The 15,631-nt window shown below is 39.2% G+C and overlaps 1 protein-coding gene across 3 annotated transcripts in view; it reads right to left on the bottom strand.

Annotated features, from left to right (window-relative positions):
• The window catches only part of LIN9 (lin-9 DREAM MuvB core complex component), a 50,569-nt gene that overhangs the window by 22,162 nt on the left and 12,776 nt on the right, over positions 1–15,631 (bottom strand). For all 3 annotated transcript variants that reach the window (XM_054713092.1, XM_028138531.2, XM_028138535.2), the window contains 3 exons: positions 6,978–7,111; positions 5,470–5,595; positions 3,347–3,504 (listed from right to left, as the gene is read on the bottom strand). In XM_054713092.1, coding sequence (XP_054569067.1) covers positions 3,347–3,504; positions 5,470–5,595; positions 6,978–7,111 — 418 coding nt within the window. The remainder of the gene's footprint in view (positions 1–3,346; positions 3,505–5,469; positions 5,596–6,977; positions 7,112–15,631) is intronic.

Below are 15,631 nucleotides of genomic sequence, written 5' to 3'. Positions count from 1 at the left end.
AAAATGTTTGAAACAATAAACTATAAATGATGATCCCTATTTTGATATATGAATGAAATCACATATCTACCAACCTAAAAACAAAAGATTTTAAAAATCACGGCTTTAAACTCTGAATTGAAAAAAGAAAAGTCAACAAAAGAACTTTGGTTATTATACTAATGAATGAAACAACAGGTGGAGTTCAACTTTAAAAAAAAGAAAAAGAAAAAGAAAAAAAGACAGGGATGCTGTGAAGAATGAATATTCTAGGCCTGAGACTGCTATCCTTGGAAAGGCCTGTCTGCAAGATTGGCATGGACGAACTTGAATTTCAAGAGTTCCTCTACTAATCAAGGCGGTTTCCTGTGCCTAGGACGTCTGTAAACACGGTGTGATTTGTGCTGAACACTCGCTTTCCTTTGCGAGTCTGGAATCCCAGTGTGTGCTATGCAAGAGCACCCACCCGACCAGCCCCCATCAAACCTGGGCACTGGCTCTAACGAGTGCCTCACGTGCCGTTACGACCTGTTGTTGGAGGGACTAGGCGGGTCCTGGGTGACACCACGGAAGGGGCTCTTGGAAGCTGGCACCCGTTTCCTCTGGACTTGCCCGATGCACCTTCCCCTTCGCGAATTCTGCTTTGTACCCTTCTCTGCGATAAGCCCAGACCCTGCGTGCTGAGCTCTCTGACTATTTCCAGTGAATCACCAGCTCGGGGGCAGTCTCGGGGACCCCTCACACAGATGCATTTTTGTGTCACTATTATTTAAATCCAATCTGAAATGACATCAGGAAAATCCAAGGAAACAACCATTTTTCACTCATATTCTTTTGAGTGAAAAATAGAAGAATGGCATGTAAGGCAAAGTGAGCCCGGCCAGCGTGGCTCAGTAGTTGATCGTCGACCTATGAACCAGGAGGTCAGAGTTCGATTCCCAATCGGGGCACATGCCTAGGTTGTGAGCTCGATCCCCAGTGGGGGACGTGCAGGAGGCAGTCAATCAATGATTCTCTCTCATCATTGATGTTTCTATCTCTCTCTCTCTCCCTCTCCCTTCCTCTCTGAAATTAATAAAAATATATATTTTTAAAAACTAGACATAGTGACATATTGCATATGGACAAAAAAGTACAATACACAATATCATTTTAACAGAACATATTCAATGTAAGACTGTTTAAAAGAATAGACTGATTTAAAAAAACACACACAATTATAGGAGCCTAAACTAGTCGCAGTCTTTGACAGATCAATGAAGGGAAAAGGCACATGTATTTAGGAGATATGAGTAATAAATAAAGTTGAATAAGCAAGCATAAATACAGAAAAGGACTCCCAGTATGACGCATGACGAGGTTGATGACTCTTCTCCACAAAACAAGCATAAACCTGTACACGCAAGCATTTCAGTGAAGTGGAAATGGGTCAAATGCAAAAGCAACGAGGAAACGTTCAGTGTGAAAACGGTAACAGCTTCAGTCAAGTCTGGAAGTCAGTGGCCTTTGTGCAGGAGGCTATGCACATCCCACCCCCCACCAACAGGTGGTGAAAATGGCTTTCCTCGTGCGATGGCTGCTCATGGAAACCAGCAGTGCTGTTCCCATAGGACAGTGGTCGGCAAACTGCCGCTCTGTTAACTACTGAGTTTGCCGACCACTGGTGACTAAATGTTACCGTGTAGTTGGAAGCTGTGAGGATTAGGCAATTGTGGCATATTGTGTGCAAAGAGGTAAAGGGTAGTATATGACAGTGGGAATCACTGCCATAGGGAGTCGAGTCGATGTGGACCATAGGTAAAAACCTGTGACTCTGCCAGTGAAAAGTGATGAATTAAATCAGGAAGGAATAAGAAAACCCACAGCTTCTGTAAGCCCATGGGTAGTCCTGGCTGACATGAGCAGCAGGATAGCCAGACATTTAACAGAGATCCTGGACACGAGAGAGCCACTGAAGGGCTGAAGTAGGCTCCCGTGAGTCCTGGGCTAACTGGAAAACGACGTGGATGGTGGGAATACCTAAGAGAGTCCAGCAGAAAGTAAAAGCTTAGGCTTCCTTTCCCCCAGAAAACAGCGCCTGATTAGTCCAAACATTCCTCAATTACTAACCCACCCACTCACTTATCACCTTGCTATTTCTTGTACTACATACATAAGTTGTGATTTTAGTTTACCAAATTCTTGAAGATTAATCTAGACTTGGTTTTGGCAGTACTTTCCCTCCCTGTTATAACTGAAGAATATACAGAATCACATCTATAAATTGACAAAATTTATACCCTTACAAAATTTTGAGCAAACTACATAGTGAATAATTTAGTTTAATTAAATCACTAGAGGCCTGTTGCATGAAATTCATGCGGGGGGGGGGGGGCGTCCCTCAGCCCAGCCTGTGCCTTCTCACAGTCCGGGAGCCCCTCGATTGATCACCCCAAAAAGGTAGGCCCTGCCCACCCAGCCAGGGCTCTGTGATGGATTGCCCCCACAGAGGGAGACCCCACCCCCCTGCCGCAGCCCACCAGTAGGTGACCTGGGTCTCCCTCTTTGGGAGCCCCGCGATCGATTGATCGATTGCCCCAAAGAGGTAGGCCCTTGCCCACCTGGCCGGAGCTCCCCCACCCACCCACTGTTGTGCTGCAGTGGGGTAGCCTGGGCCTCCCTCCTTGGGCAATTGATCGCAGAGGGAGGCCCCGCCCACCAGCCACAGCCCGCCTGCCGGTGGCCTGGGTCTCCCTCTTTGGGGTGATTGTGGAGCCCCCCAATTGACCTATTGCCCCGCCGGCCGGTGGCCTGGGTCTCCCTCTTTGGGGTGATTGTGGAGCCCCCCAATTGACTGATTGCCCCGCCGGCCGGTGGCCTGGGTCTCCCTCTGCAGGGTGATCATGCATTCAAACTGCACCCCACAAAGGGAGGCCCCGCCCACCTGCGCCTCCCTCTGCAGGGTGATCATGGGGCAATGGCCGGGCCCTCGACCAATTGCATCGCACCTGCCTTGGCTGGCCTGGTGCCAGTGGGTGTCACAGCCGGGTGGTCCAAAAGGTCGTCCAGAAGGACATCCGGCTGTCCAGTCTAATTAGCATATTACGCTTTTCTCATTATAGATTAGAAATGGACTATATCTAGACCCAAGGATCATAAGAACAATGGTGTTTGTAGACTACACAGAAAAGACTGCTTTAAAAAAGGAAAAAAACAATTTTTAATTTTGAAATTTAAACAATTCACAGATGAAGAAACAGTCATCTCTATAGTATATTGCTTTAGAACTATAGTTTAAGCTTTCTAAATTTAAAAGTCATTTCTCTAATGGAGTTTATTTTGGAGAAAAATTAAAAGTCAAAATATTAGTAAGCTTGTCTTGACTAACCTGTAACTTTGGTGCCAATAACCAGGGGCAGAGGAATCTCATCTGGGAGATCTTTGAATTGGGAAAGGTCCGCAACTTTCCTTTGTTGCAAGAGCCGGATCTTCTGCCGTTTCTGTTTTAATGCTGATCTTTCTTCCTCAAAAAATGCAGAAGAACATCTAGAATAAATTACAAAAATAATATAAAACAGCTACCCTACACAAAAGCTTAAACCAGGCCATCCATCTCATTGTTCTCTTCCTTACCCTCATTCTTGAGTACTGTATTTAAAATGGGTTCATAGAAGTAATAATTTCTTTTCAAACATCCTATTAAAAACAGGGCCTTGCAAGACTCAAAGATATATAAGTAACTCTAGATTATTCCTTCCTACAAAGCAGAAGAATTTGTTCACATACTTTGACAAAACTGTACCTGGATCCCAGGTCTTCTCTTAAGGAAAAAGTTCAATTTTAATATTCTATTAAGAAGAGCATGACATTTTCCCTGTCACCCAGTGAGCCTACTAATACAGGAATTAAAAATTAGACGTGCCCGTGTAAACCTTTACTCATTCTTCCTGCCTTGAAGTATGAATACTAAATTTACTCTTATCTTTAGGGCCTGTCTTACTTATATTTTCAAATTCTATGAAGAACCAAAGGTATTTAAACATAGATTTCATGCCACAAAATATATATCCATAAGCCCATCAGCACAGTCAAGATAATACAGTATGAAGGCAGTGGTTACCATTAAGCTTCCTTGTGCCACTTCATTATCCTTATTGTGCACTCCTCCTACTTCCATACCCCCACTTCCCAAGCAATCACTGAGTGCTTTCCATCATGATCATTTCTATCTTCTAAAGTTTTACATAAATGGAATCATCTAGTATGTACTCTTCTGTCAGACTTGTTTCACTTAGCATAGTTATTCTAAGATTCATCCACGTTGTCATGTATGAGTGGTTCATTCCTTTCTACTGGAAAACAGTCCTCTATTCTATGGACGCATCACAATTTGTTTATCTATTCACCTGTTGGTGCATGTTTGGGCTGTTTCCAGTTTGGGGCGATTACAACAAAGTTGAATCAAACATTTGTGTATAGGTTTTTGTATATAATCATATACTTTCATTTCTCTTATGTGAATACGTAAGAGTGAAATGGTTGGGTTACATGGCCAGTGTATGTTTAAACTTTTAAGAAAACAAATAACACCAAAGAAGAAATATAGATGGCAAATAAACATATGAAAAGATGTTCCACATCATATGTCATCAGGGAAATGCACCTATCAGAACGCCCAAGTGCACACACTGACACCAGTGCTGGCCAGGCTACGGAGCAGCACGACTCTCACTCACTGCTGGTGGGCAAGCAAAACGGGGCAGCCACTTGGGAAGACAATTCATTTGTTTCTTTTAAACTAAACATACTCTGACCATAGGATCCAGCAACCACAGTGCCTGGTATTTACACAAATGAGCTGAAAACTTAGGTCCACACTAAAATCTGCACATGGATGGTTACAGCAGCTTTTTTCCTAGTCATCAAAACTTGGAGCAATGAGGTGCCCTTCAGCAGTGAATGGTATACACCTAGATAACGAAACACTATTCACGGCCAAAAAGAATGTGCTACCAAGCCATGAGTTTCTAAGTGAAAGAAGCCAGTCTGAAAAGGCTACATACTCTACGATCCCCATACATGACATTCTGAAAATGCAAAACTAGGGCGATGATAAGAAGGTCAGTGGCCGCCAGGAGCTGGATGGAGGGGAGGGACGGACAGGTGCAGCAGAGGATTTTTAGGGCAGTGACTCTACTCTGTATGATGATAATGGTGGGTATATGTCCTTATATATTCCTCAAAACCCACAGAATGTACACCACCAAGAATGAACCCTAATGTAAACTATGGACTTTGGATGGTTATGATGTGTTGATGTAGGTTCACCAATTGTCATACATGTACCCCTGTGTTGGAGGATGTTGATCACTGTGAAGGCTATGCCTGTGCAGAGACAAGGGGGTATATGGGAAATCTCTACACCTTCCTCTCAATTTTGTTGTAAACCTAAATCAATGCAGTAATGACACTCCCAACATATTGATTTTATTTTAAACAAAACATTATTACCTCCGTGGTTTTCCCATTAGCCGTCTGATTTTTCCCCATTCCACTCTTGTTAACTTTCTTGTTTTCAAATTAGGAAAAGATTCCTTTAGACATACACAGAAATCATTATCACCTTCAAAGAGCGGTCTACAAAATAGAAATGGTATTTTAATGGTTAATACACACACAATGTATTACTTAAGAGACAAAAATTTAAATATGCATTTCAATTTTCAACATCAAACTAATCACAAAATGCAAACTTTTACACAAAATATATACACATCAGATACACATTCAAAGGGCTAAAACTACATTAAGTTTTTTACTTTTGTGGAACAAATAATGTGCTCAGAGGCCCAGGAGACACTGATGTTGTGAAATGTCCTACAGGATATATCCTCGAGGCTATCCTGGCTCTGGCATTGCACCTGGCGAGGATAAGCAATGTTAGCTACAAAGTGTCTGTCCCAAAAGTAACACATCATCAAGGAGAATAAATCAGTTTCAGAAAACTGGAGCACTCCAGAAAGTTAGAATGGAATTCAAGAACTCAGATCACACTCCGACACCCTCAGAGCCTGCTTATATAACTATGGAAAATCTGTGGACAAAAATAATTCTATTCATGGGTTTGGGCAATCAAGAACCAATGGTATGTGAAGGTCTTGGGCCCTGGCCGGTGTGGCTCAGTTGGTTGGGTGTTGTACTGTGCACCAAAAGGTTGCTAGTTCGATTCCCAGTCTGGGCACATGCCTGGGTTTGCGGGCCTGATCCCCAGTAGGTGGCATGCAGGAGGCAGCTAACTGATGGTTCTCCTCACATCAATGTTTCTTTTTCTCTCGCCCTCTTCCTTCCTCTCTCTCTAAAAATCAATAAAAATATATATATTTTTAAAAAGGTCTTGGGCTTAAATACGAACATTCATGAGAGTCACCAGATGCAGAGTAGGCAGCTGGCTCGGAAAGCAGAAGTAAAGGTAGGCAGCCAGCAAAGCACCACCAGTAACTGGCAGGGAACAGGATGTGAAGGTGAGAAACATCAGTAAATTCTGTTATTAAACAGATTGCACCCAAATTTCTTAATGTTTTACTTAAACATTTATGTGTAACTAAAGTGCACAAGTACTGCCAAATAAGAAAGACTGTATATTTAAAAATCTTATTGAATCAACTATTTCTCTACTATTATACTAGCACTTAAAATCTGAGGATTTATAAAACAAGTCCCATTCATTGCAAATAATGGTTCTTTGTGTCAGTCTTTATAAATTATAATATAAAAATTATACTTTCATTTTATTTTACACTAAAATGTATAAATACATTTATACTTCTTCCTCAAAAGAGAAAAAGGGGATGAAAACTATGAGAAATGGAAACGAATCAAACCAGAATAAAGAATAGAAAAAGGAATTCAGGACAAAATAGGATCAAAATGGACCTACAGAAAAGGTCATAGCTTATAACGTTTGAAACACTTAAACTTTTGGTCCCAGTAATACTCAGGATCTAGTTCATGATACTCACTTATCTATATTTGAGTAGAACCACTCGTATATGCACCATTTGTGTGCTTTGGGAAGCTTGAGTAGGTTACGTAATCGAAAACCAATCTTTTGTGAGGCTTTCTTATCTGGCGTTGACATTGTTGCTGTAAATTTCTATACAATCAAGAAACAGAGATCAATTACATTTCCATTAAGTAAAAATGAGCATCTATAACATTGAATACATTTGTAAAAAGGTAGATTGTAGTTAAGTACTCAAAAAGACTCAACAATATCCAACATGAAATTTTTGTTATTATTTAATAAGCATTCTAATTAATTCTAACGAAGTTAATTAAAGCCACTGATTTCATAACATTCTGACAAAGAAGGTGAACTATGTGTCCCCAATATGTTTGCACTGCAGTACAATTTCAATTAAGGCAAGCAGGAAAAAGACGCTGGTGAGCAATATTCCTAGAGTTCTCGGGCCAGAAAAGCCCAGTAAGAGAACTTTGCCACTCTTGAGAGTCAGAGAGAAAACATACAAGCAAGCACGAGGCCCAGATCGTTTCCAGTGAATTCTTATTAAACCAGGGCTCCAATGCTATTCAATTGTTTCAAATCACTGAAGAAGAAAAAAATAAAGACAACGTACATAGATAATAAAATCTGCCCACGTATAATAAAAGTAAACCTCAGAAAACATTCCTTATTTCTGTGTAATTTAAAAATGCTTGGAAAGATATTCTGTGTTCATAGGCTGCAAAAATTAATACAGAGTGGGGCAAAGTAGGTTTACAGTTGTTCGTCTGGAAAATAATACAATAATTAATAAATAATACAAGAATAAACTGTTTTGCATACGAAGAATAAATTGTTTCATGTACACACAACTGTAAACCTACTTTTGTCCCACCCTGTATTATTAAAATGTCCATATTACCCAAACAATCTAGCGATTCAATACAATACCTATTAAAATTCCAATGGCATTTTTCACAGAAGTAGAACAAGCAATCCTAAAATTTGTATGGAACCACAAAGACCACAAATCTCCAAAGCAATCTTGAGAAAGAAGAACAAAGCTGGAGGCATCATGCCCCCTGATTTCAAACTATATTACAAACCTACAGTAATCAAAAGGGTATGATATTGGAAAAAAAAAAAAAAAAGACACATAGATCAATGGAATGGAGTAGAAAGCCCAGATATAAACGCATACATATGCTAAATTAATTCAAAGGAGCCAAGAATATTTAATGGGGAAAGGACAGGCCCTTCCAAAAACGGTGTTGGGAAAACTGGAAAAATACATGCAAAAGAATGAAACTGAATTACTATCTTACGCACACATAAAACTAACTCAAAATGTATTTAAAAACTGAATGTAAAACTTGAAATTCTTCCTAGAAGAAAACATACGCAGCAAGTGCCTTGACATTGGTCTAAGTCAGTGGTTCTCAACCTTTCTAATGTCGCGACCCTTTAATACAGTTCCTCATGTAGTGGTGACCCCCAACCATAAAGTTATTTTTGTTGCTACTTCATAACTGTGATTTTGCTGTTAATGAATCATAATGTAAATATCTGTGTTTTCCGATGGTCTTAGGCTCTACAGCAGCGGTTCTCAACCTGTGGGTTCACGACCCACAGGTTGAGAACCGCTAGCAGGGTCGCCTAAGACCATCGGAAAACACAGATATTTACATTACAATTCATAACAGTAGCAAAATCACAGTTATGAAGTAGCAACAAAAATAACTTTATGGTTGGGGGTCACCACTACATGAGGAACTGTATTAAAGGGTTGCGGCATTAGAAAGGTTGAGAACCACTGGTCTAAGTGATGACTTTTTGGGTTTGAAATCAAAAGCAAAGGCATTGAGCCCAGCCGGTATGGCTCAGTTGGTTGAGCGAAGTCCCATGAATCAGGTCATCATTCAATTCCCAGTCAGGGCACATGCCCAGGTTGCAGGCTCCATCCCCAGTAGGATGTGTGCAGGAGGCCACCGATCAACGATTCTCTCTCATCATTGATGTTTCTATCTCTTTCCCACTCCCTTACTCTCTGAAATCAATAAAAGCATATTTAAATTAAAAAAAAAAAAAAAAAGAACTTCTAAAACTCAACAGCAAAAAAACTAGCAATCAATTAAAAAATGGGCACAGGCCCTAACAGGTTTGGCTCTGTGGATAGAGCATCGGCCTGCGGACTCAAGGGTCTCAGATTCGATTCCAGGCAAGGGCATGTACCTTGGCTGTGGGCACATACCCAGTAGGGAGTGTGCAGGAGGCAGCTGATCAATGTTTCTCTCTCATCGATGTTTCTAACTCTCTAGCCCTCTCCCTTTCTCTCTGTAAAAAATCAATAAAATATATATATATATTTTTTTTTTTTTTTTTTAAATGAGCACAGGATCTACATAGACATTTTTCCAAAGACATACGGATGGCTGACAGGTACCCGAAAAGATGCTCCACATCACTAACCATCAGGGAAATACAAACCAAAAGCACAATGAGCCCAGCTGGTTTGGCTCAGTGGATAGAGCATCGGCCTTCGACTGAAGGGTCGGTCCCGGGTTCAATTCCAGTCAAGGGCACATGCCCAGGTTGCGGGCTCTATCCCAGTAGGGAGTGTGCAGGAGGCAGCTAATCGATGATTCTCTCTCATCATTGATGTTTCTATCTCTCCCTTCCTCTCTGAAATCAATAAAAATATATATATGTAAAATAAAGCACAATGAAATCTCACCTTACACCTGTTAGAACGGTTATTGTTAAAGAAATAACAAGTGTTGGTGAGGATATGGAGAAAAGGGAACCACTGTGCGCCATTGGTGGGAACGTAAATTGGTGCAGCCATCATGGAAAACAATATGGAGGTTCCTCAAATAGTAACAGAACTACTGTATGACCTAGCAATTCCACTGCTGGCCACTTATCAGACGAAAATGAAACACTACTTGAAAAGATATATACCCCCTTTTTATTAACCAATGTCACCCCAATAAATTTAATAATAAAAAGAAAAGATATACCCCCATGTTCACTGTAGTATTATTTACAATAGCCAAGACAAGGAAGCAACCTAAGTGTCCATCAATGGATAAAAGAATAAAGAAAATGTGATACACAGATACACACACACACACACACACACACACACACACAGAATATTATTCAGCTATAAAAAAGAACAAACTCTTGCTATTTGTGGCAGCATGGATGGACTTTAAGAGTATTATGTTAAGTGAAATATATTAGACAGAGAAAGACAAATACCATATGATCTCACTTATATGTATAATCTAAACCAAACAAACAAAAACAAGTCCAAATTCATAGATACAGAGAACAGATTGGTTGCCACAGGTAGGAAGTGGGAAACGGGCCAAATAGGTCAAAAGGTAGAAACTTCCAGTTACAAAATTAGTCACAGGGATGGGACACAAAGTATGATGACTATCGTTAATACAGTATTGCATGTTTAAAAGTTGCTAAGAGATTTTAAAAGGTCTCATAATAAGAAAAAATATTTGTTACTGTGGTGACAAATGTTAACCAGACTTATTATGGTGATGATTTTGCAATATATACAAATATCAATCATTATATTGTACACCTGAAAGTAATATAATATTTATGTCATTGTATCTCAATTTTTAAAAAGCTTTAAAAAAAGAATATTACCAGATAAACACCATCAGAACATCAAAAGAATACAGCACAACCAACTAAAATTTATATCAAAAATGCAAGGATTATAAATAAACACACAAAACAAAATGCAAGGAGAGTCCAGTATTAAAAAACTGTTAATATAACTTGCCATTATTAATAAATCAAAACAATAACACTCTTATGATCACCTTCACTGATGTTAAAGACATTGACAAAATTCAATATCCATTAAAATAATTCTTAATAGAATAGAAATAGAGGAAACCACTGAAAAAATACAATAAGCTAAAAGTTAAATGATACACCTAAAGTAATGCTTGGAGGAAAATCTATAGGGTAAATGCCTATATTAGAAAAGAAGAAAGATCTCAAATATACAACCTACCTTTCCACTTTAAGAAACTAGAAAAGAACAAATAATACCCAAAGCAAGCAGAAGAAAAAAATAATCAAGATTAGAACTGAAATAAATGAAATAAAAAACAGAAAAACAAGAGAAAAAAATTTTGATGAAACCAAAAGTTCTTTGAAAAGATCAACAAAATTGACAAACCTTATCCTGGTTAGGTAGCTCAGCTGATCAGAGCATTCTCCTACACTGAGGTTGAGAGTTTGATCCCCAGTCAGGGCACATACAAGAAGCAACCAATGAATGCATCAATAAGTGGAACAACAAATCCCTGTTTCCCTCTCTCAAATCAATAACATAAAATGAACTGACAGCCTGGCCAGTGTGGCTTGGTTGGATGGAGCATTGTTCCATGCACCCAAGGGTCACAGGTTCCATTCCCAGTCAGGGCACATACCCAGGTCAGGTTGCTATGCATCGATGTTTCCCTTTCTCTCTTTCTCTCTCTGTCTCTCTCCCTCCCTCTTTCCCACTCTCTCTTGAAATCAATGAAAGCATATCCTCAGGTGAGAATTAAAGAAAAAAAAAATTGACAAACCTTTACCTAGACTGACCAAGAAAATAAAAACAGATACTTTCTTAACCTATACAACACATTTCTCTCCATTCCAATACAAAGGTCAGTATTCAATGTTTAAATATTAAAAGCATTCTCATTAAAATGAGAAATATGTCAAAGATGTTAACTTTGTTTTGATGGAATTAGCCAATTAGATAAGAAAATTGTAAAGAGAAGACAAAACTACCATTATTTGTAGATAATATGACTAACCCAGAAAACTCAAGAAAATCAACTATAACTGTTAAAAATAAGATGATTTAATAATGTGGGTGAATACAAGTTGATATAAAAATATCTTTAAAAAGTCACTATCTTTTCAATATATAAATGAGAACTGGTTAGATAATAAAACAGAAGAAATATCCTATTTATGACAGCAAAAATGACAAGAACGAAAGTATTAAATACCTAGGAATACACTTAAGAAATGTGCAAGATTGACATGGAAAAAAAATTTGAAGTCTACTAGGGACATTAAGGCTTTTAAATAGGTGGAACTACAAACAGTTTGTGGATAGGCATTCTCAATGTAACATCAAACCCATAAATTTATAATATTAGTGTAATACCAACAAAACTTCCATTGAGATTTTTTTCCTAGTCAGGTTGAATCTAAAGTTTACATGGAAAAAAAATGTACAAGAATATTTAGGAAAATCTAAAAAAAGAAGAAGTAATAATGCCTTATAGACATTTAACCAAAATATAAAGCAATATTAAAACAATTTGATACTAGCACATAGAGATAGGAGCCATAGAGAGAGAAAGCCTAGAAATAATCCCCAATACATACAGAAGTTTGCCTCGCGTTGTAGGCAGCATACTAAATCAATGTATAAATGGGGGGTTACTCAGTACGTGACCAGGTCAAGTAGTCCTCTGGGGAAAAAATCAGGTGCAGTCTTACCTCATTCCTTACTCCAAAATAAATCCCAGAGGGACTGAATATTTAAACATTTAAAAAATAAAATGATATAAGAAATATGAGAGGTGAGGGTGGGCTAGAAGGGGTCAAAGGGGGGATATGGGGGGTATATGTAATACTTTCAACTATAAAGATTAAAAACAGAAATTTGAGAGAATTCTAGAACTATAAATTTTAGACTAGGGAAGGTCTTTCTGAGCATAAACTCAATAAATCATAAAAAGGAAAGATAGTTATATTTGACTCTAAAATTTTTATTCATTCCTGCATGGTGAAAAATACAGAAACAAAGTGGGGGGGAAAAAAAAACTAGAAAAAAATAATCCTACAAACTCTGAAGAAAAATACAGCCAATATAAACAGCCCAAAGGCTAATATTCTTAATACATACAAAATTCTTACAAACTTATAAGAAAATAACCGCCCAGCTGGGTGTGGCTCAGCAGTTGAGCATCGACCCAGAGGTCACCAGTTCGATTCCCAGTCAGGGCACATGCCCAGGTTGCAAACTCAATCCCCAGTTGGGCGTGTGCAGGAGGCAGCCAATCAATGATTCTCTCTCATCACTGATGTTTCTATCTCTCTATTTGGGAGTTGTTAAGCATAAATAATAACCAATTTACTATAAATTATTATCAGAAAAAGTGTTATTTTTCTTTCCTTTGAGTTACTGACCCAGATTTTTAAATGGCTCATTGGATATAGTAAAACTGTATTAAAGATCCCTTGTTGAGTATGGGGAAATATATTCAAACTATTAGTGGCAATAGAAATTATTCCAACTTTTATGAAATGACTTTTTTGGCACTATCTTCTAAAGCTTAAATGTTAATACCCTTGTAATAGCAATTACACCTCTTTTATTCAACACATGGAAAATGAGGTGACTGTGCAGGGTACAGGGTTTCTTTGGGGTGATGAGAAAACATTCTAAAACTGGTCGTAATGCTTGCTCAATTGTGCTTATATTAAAACCATTGCGTGTCACTTTAAATAGGTGAGTGGTGTGATATGGGAATTATATCTCAATAAAACTGCTGAAACATAAAACAGCAGGGCTGTGGAGACAGGATGTCTGCCACTTTAGTAGCAGCCTTCACTTCCTAGCTTGTGGCCCTGAGCAAGATGCTTCTGTGTCCGTTTTCTCATCTGAAAAATGGGAGATGATATAATAGTAACCTACTCATCAGGACTGCTAAAGATCGAATCAACATAATACACATGCTGGGGAGGGGTAGGAGTGGGAGGAGAAGGGCAATGGGGCGGGGGGGGGGGGGGGCGGCACGCATCTGTAATACTTTCAATAATAAAGGTAAATTTAAAAAACAAATAAAGGGCCCTAACTGGTTTGGCTCAGTGGATAGAGCGTGGGCCTTCGGACTGAAGGGTCCCAGGTTCGGTTCCGGTCAAGGGCATGTGCCTTGGTTGCGGGCACATCCCCAGTGGGAGGTATGCAGGAGGCAGCTGATCGATGTTTCTCTCTCATCGATGTTTCTAACTCTCTATCCCTCTCCCTTCCTCTCTGCAATAAAATATATTTTTTAAAAATGAATAATAAAAATAAAAAACAAAGGGATATGCCCCAGCCAGTGTGCTCAGTGGTTAGAGTGTCAGCCAGAGAACCCAAGGGTGGAGGGCTCTCTGGTCAAGGGCAGGTCCCTAGGTTGCCTGTTCCCCGCCCTGGTTGGGGTGTGTGTGGGAGGCAACCACTTGATGTGGCTCTCTCACATCAATGTTTTCTTTCTCTCTCTTCTCCTCCCTTCTCCCTTCCACTCTCTCAAAAATCAATGGAAAAACTATCCTCAAATGAGGATTAACAACAACAAAAAAAAAACAACAACACACAGACAGAATACAAGAATTTAGAGGAGGATAAGGGAACAAGTCATGTCACGTAAATAAAACTTGAAAGAACTAGGCAAGTTAAGGCAAGTTAAGGCAAGAAACGACAAACTCAGAAGTCTCATGCTCAGAGGCACAAAGGCCTCTGTAGATAGTCCTAGAAGGAATGATGTGTCTGCGGAGGAAGGCAGAGGATGAGCTGAGCAGGATGGCTTTATAGTCGCAAAGACTCAAGTTTTCTGAATGCTTGGAAATTTTCCTAAGAAATAGCTACAGGAAAAGCAGAAGTTTTAAAATAATCCACATTTAGAGAGTTGTTATTCAAATTATCCTAATAACACACCTCTCCTGAAGTCAATACAAGGAAAAGTTATTTAACTATTTCTTATATTCATTCAACCTTGTATCCAACACCTACTGAGTCAAACTATGCACATTTTGTATTATTTTCGTTTTTTAAACTGAATTTTAAATGCTTATGTACATTTGTTATTGTCATTAAACATTTTTCAAAATCCCTTTTTGTTCATTTTACAGAACATAAACATTTTTACTATTTGAGATGATCATAAAGGCATGGAAGATGTTTTATGTGTTTGGTAGGGCATATTGCTGTTCACTCCTTTAATTCCTTCGATGCCCAATCCCTGGTTGAGAAAAATCACCTCTACTATGACCCACCACACTGAAGTCTTTAACACTTTTGGGGGGAAATGAGCCCTGGCCCGTGTTGTTCATTCAGTGGTTCGATTCCCAGTCACGGGCACATAACTGGGTGGCAGGTTTGATACCCACCCAGTAGGGGCTCGTGCAGGAGGCAACCAACTGATATGTCTCTCTCACATTGATGTTCTTCTCTCTCTCTCTCTCTCTCTCCCTCTCTCTCTCCTTCTCTCTCTCTCTCCCTCTCTCCCTCCCTTCCCTCCTCCCATTCTCCTTCCCTCTGTCCCTTCCACTCTATCTAAAATCAATGGCAAAATATCCTTGGTGAGGATTAACAAAACAAACAAACAAAAATGACAGGGAAGTAGGGAATGACTTTCAAAAATTAAAAATTTGAGAGGGGGGAAAATCACATTATTCTCTTTTTTAAATATATTTTTATTGATTTCAGAGAGGAAGGGAGAGAGATAGAAAGATCTATGATGAGAGAGAATCATTGATTGGCTGCCTCCTGCATGCCCCGTATTGGGGATCAAGCCCACAACTGGACATGTGCTCTTGACTGGAATCGATCCTGGGATCCTTCAGTCCGTAGGCTGACGCTCT

This window comes from Eptesicus fuscus, chromosome 24 (genome assembly GCF_027574615.1).
Source record: "Eptesicus fuscus isolate TK198812 chromosome 24, DD_ASM_mEF_20220401, whole genome shotgun sequence".
Taxonomy (NCBI): domain Eukaryota; kingdom Metazoa; phylum Chordata; class Mammalia; order Chiroptera; family Vespertilionidae; genus Eptesicus; species Eptesicus fuscus.
The sequence above is the reverse complement of the archived record's forward strand: the minus strand, read 5'-3'. Positions and strand labels throughout refer to the sequence as shown.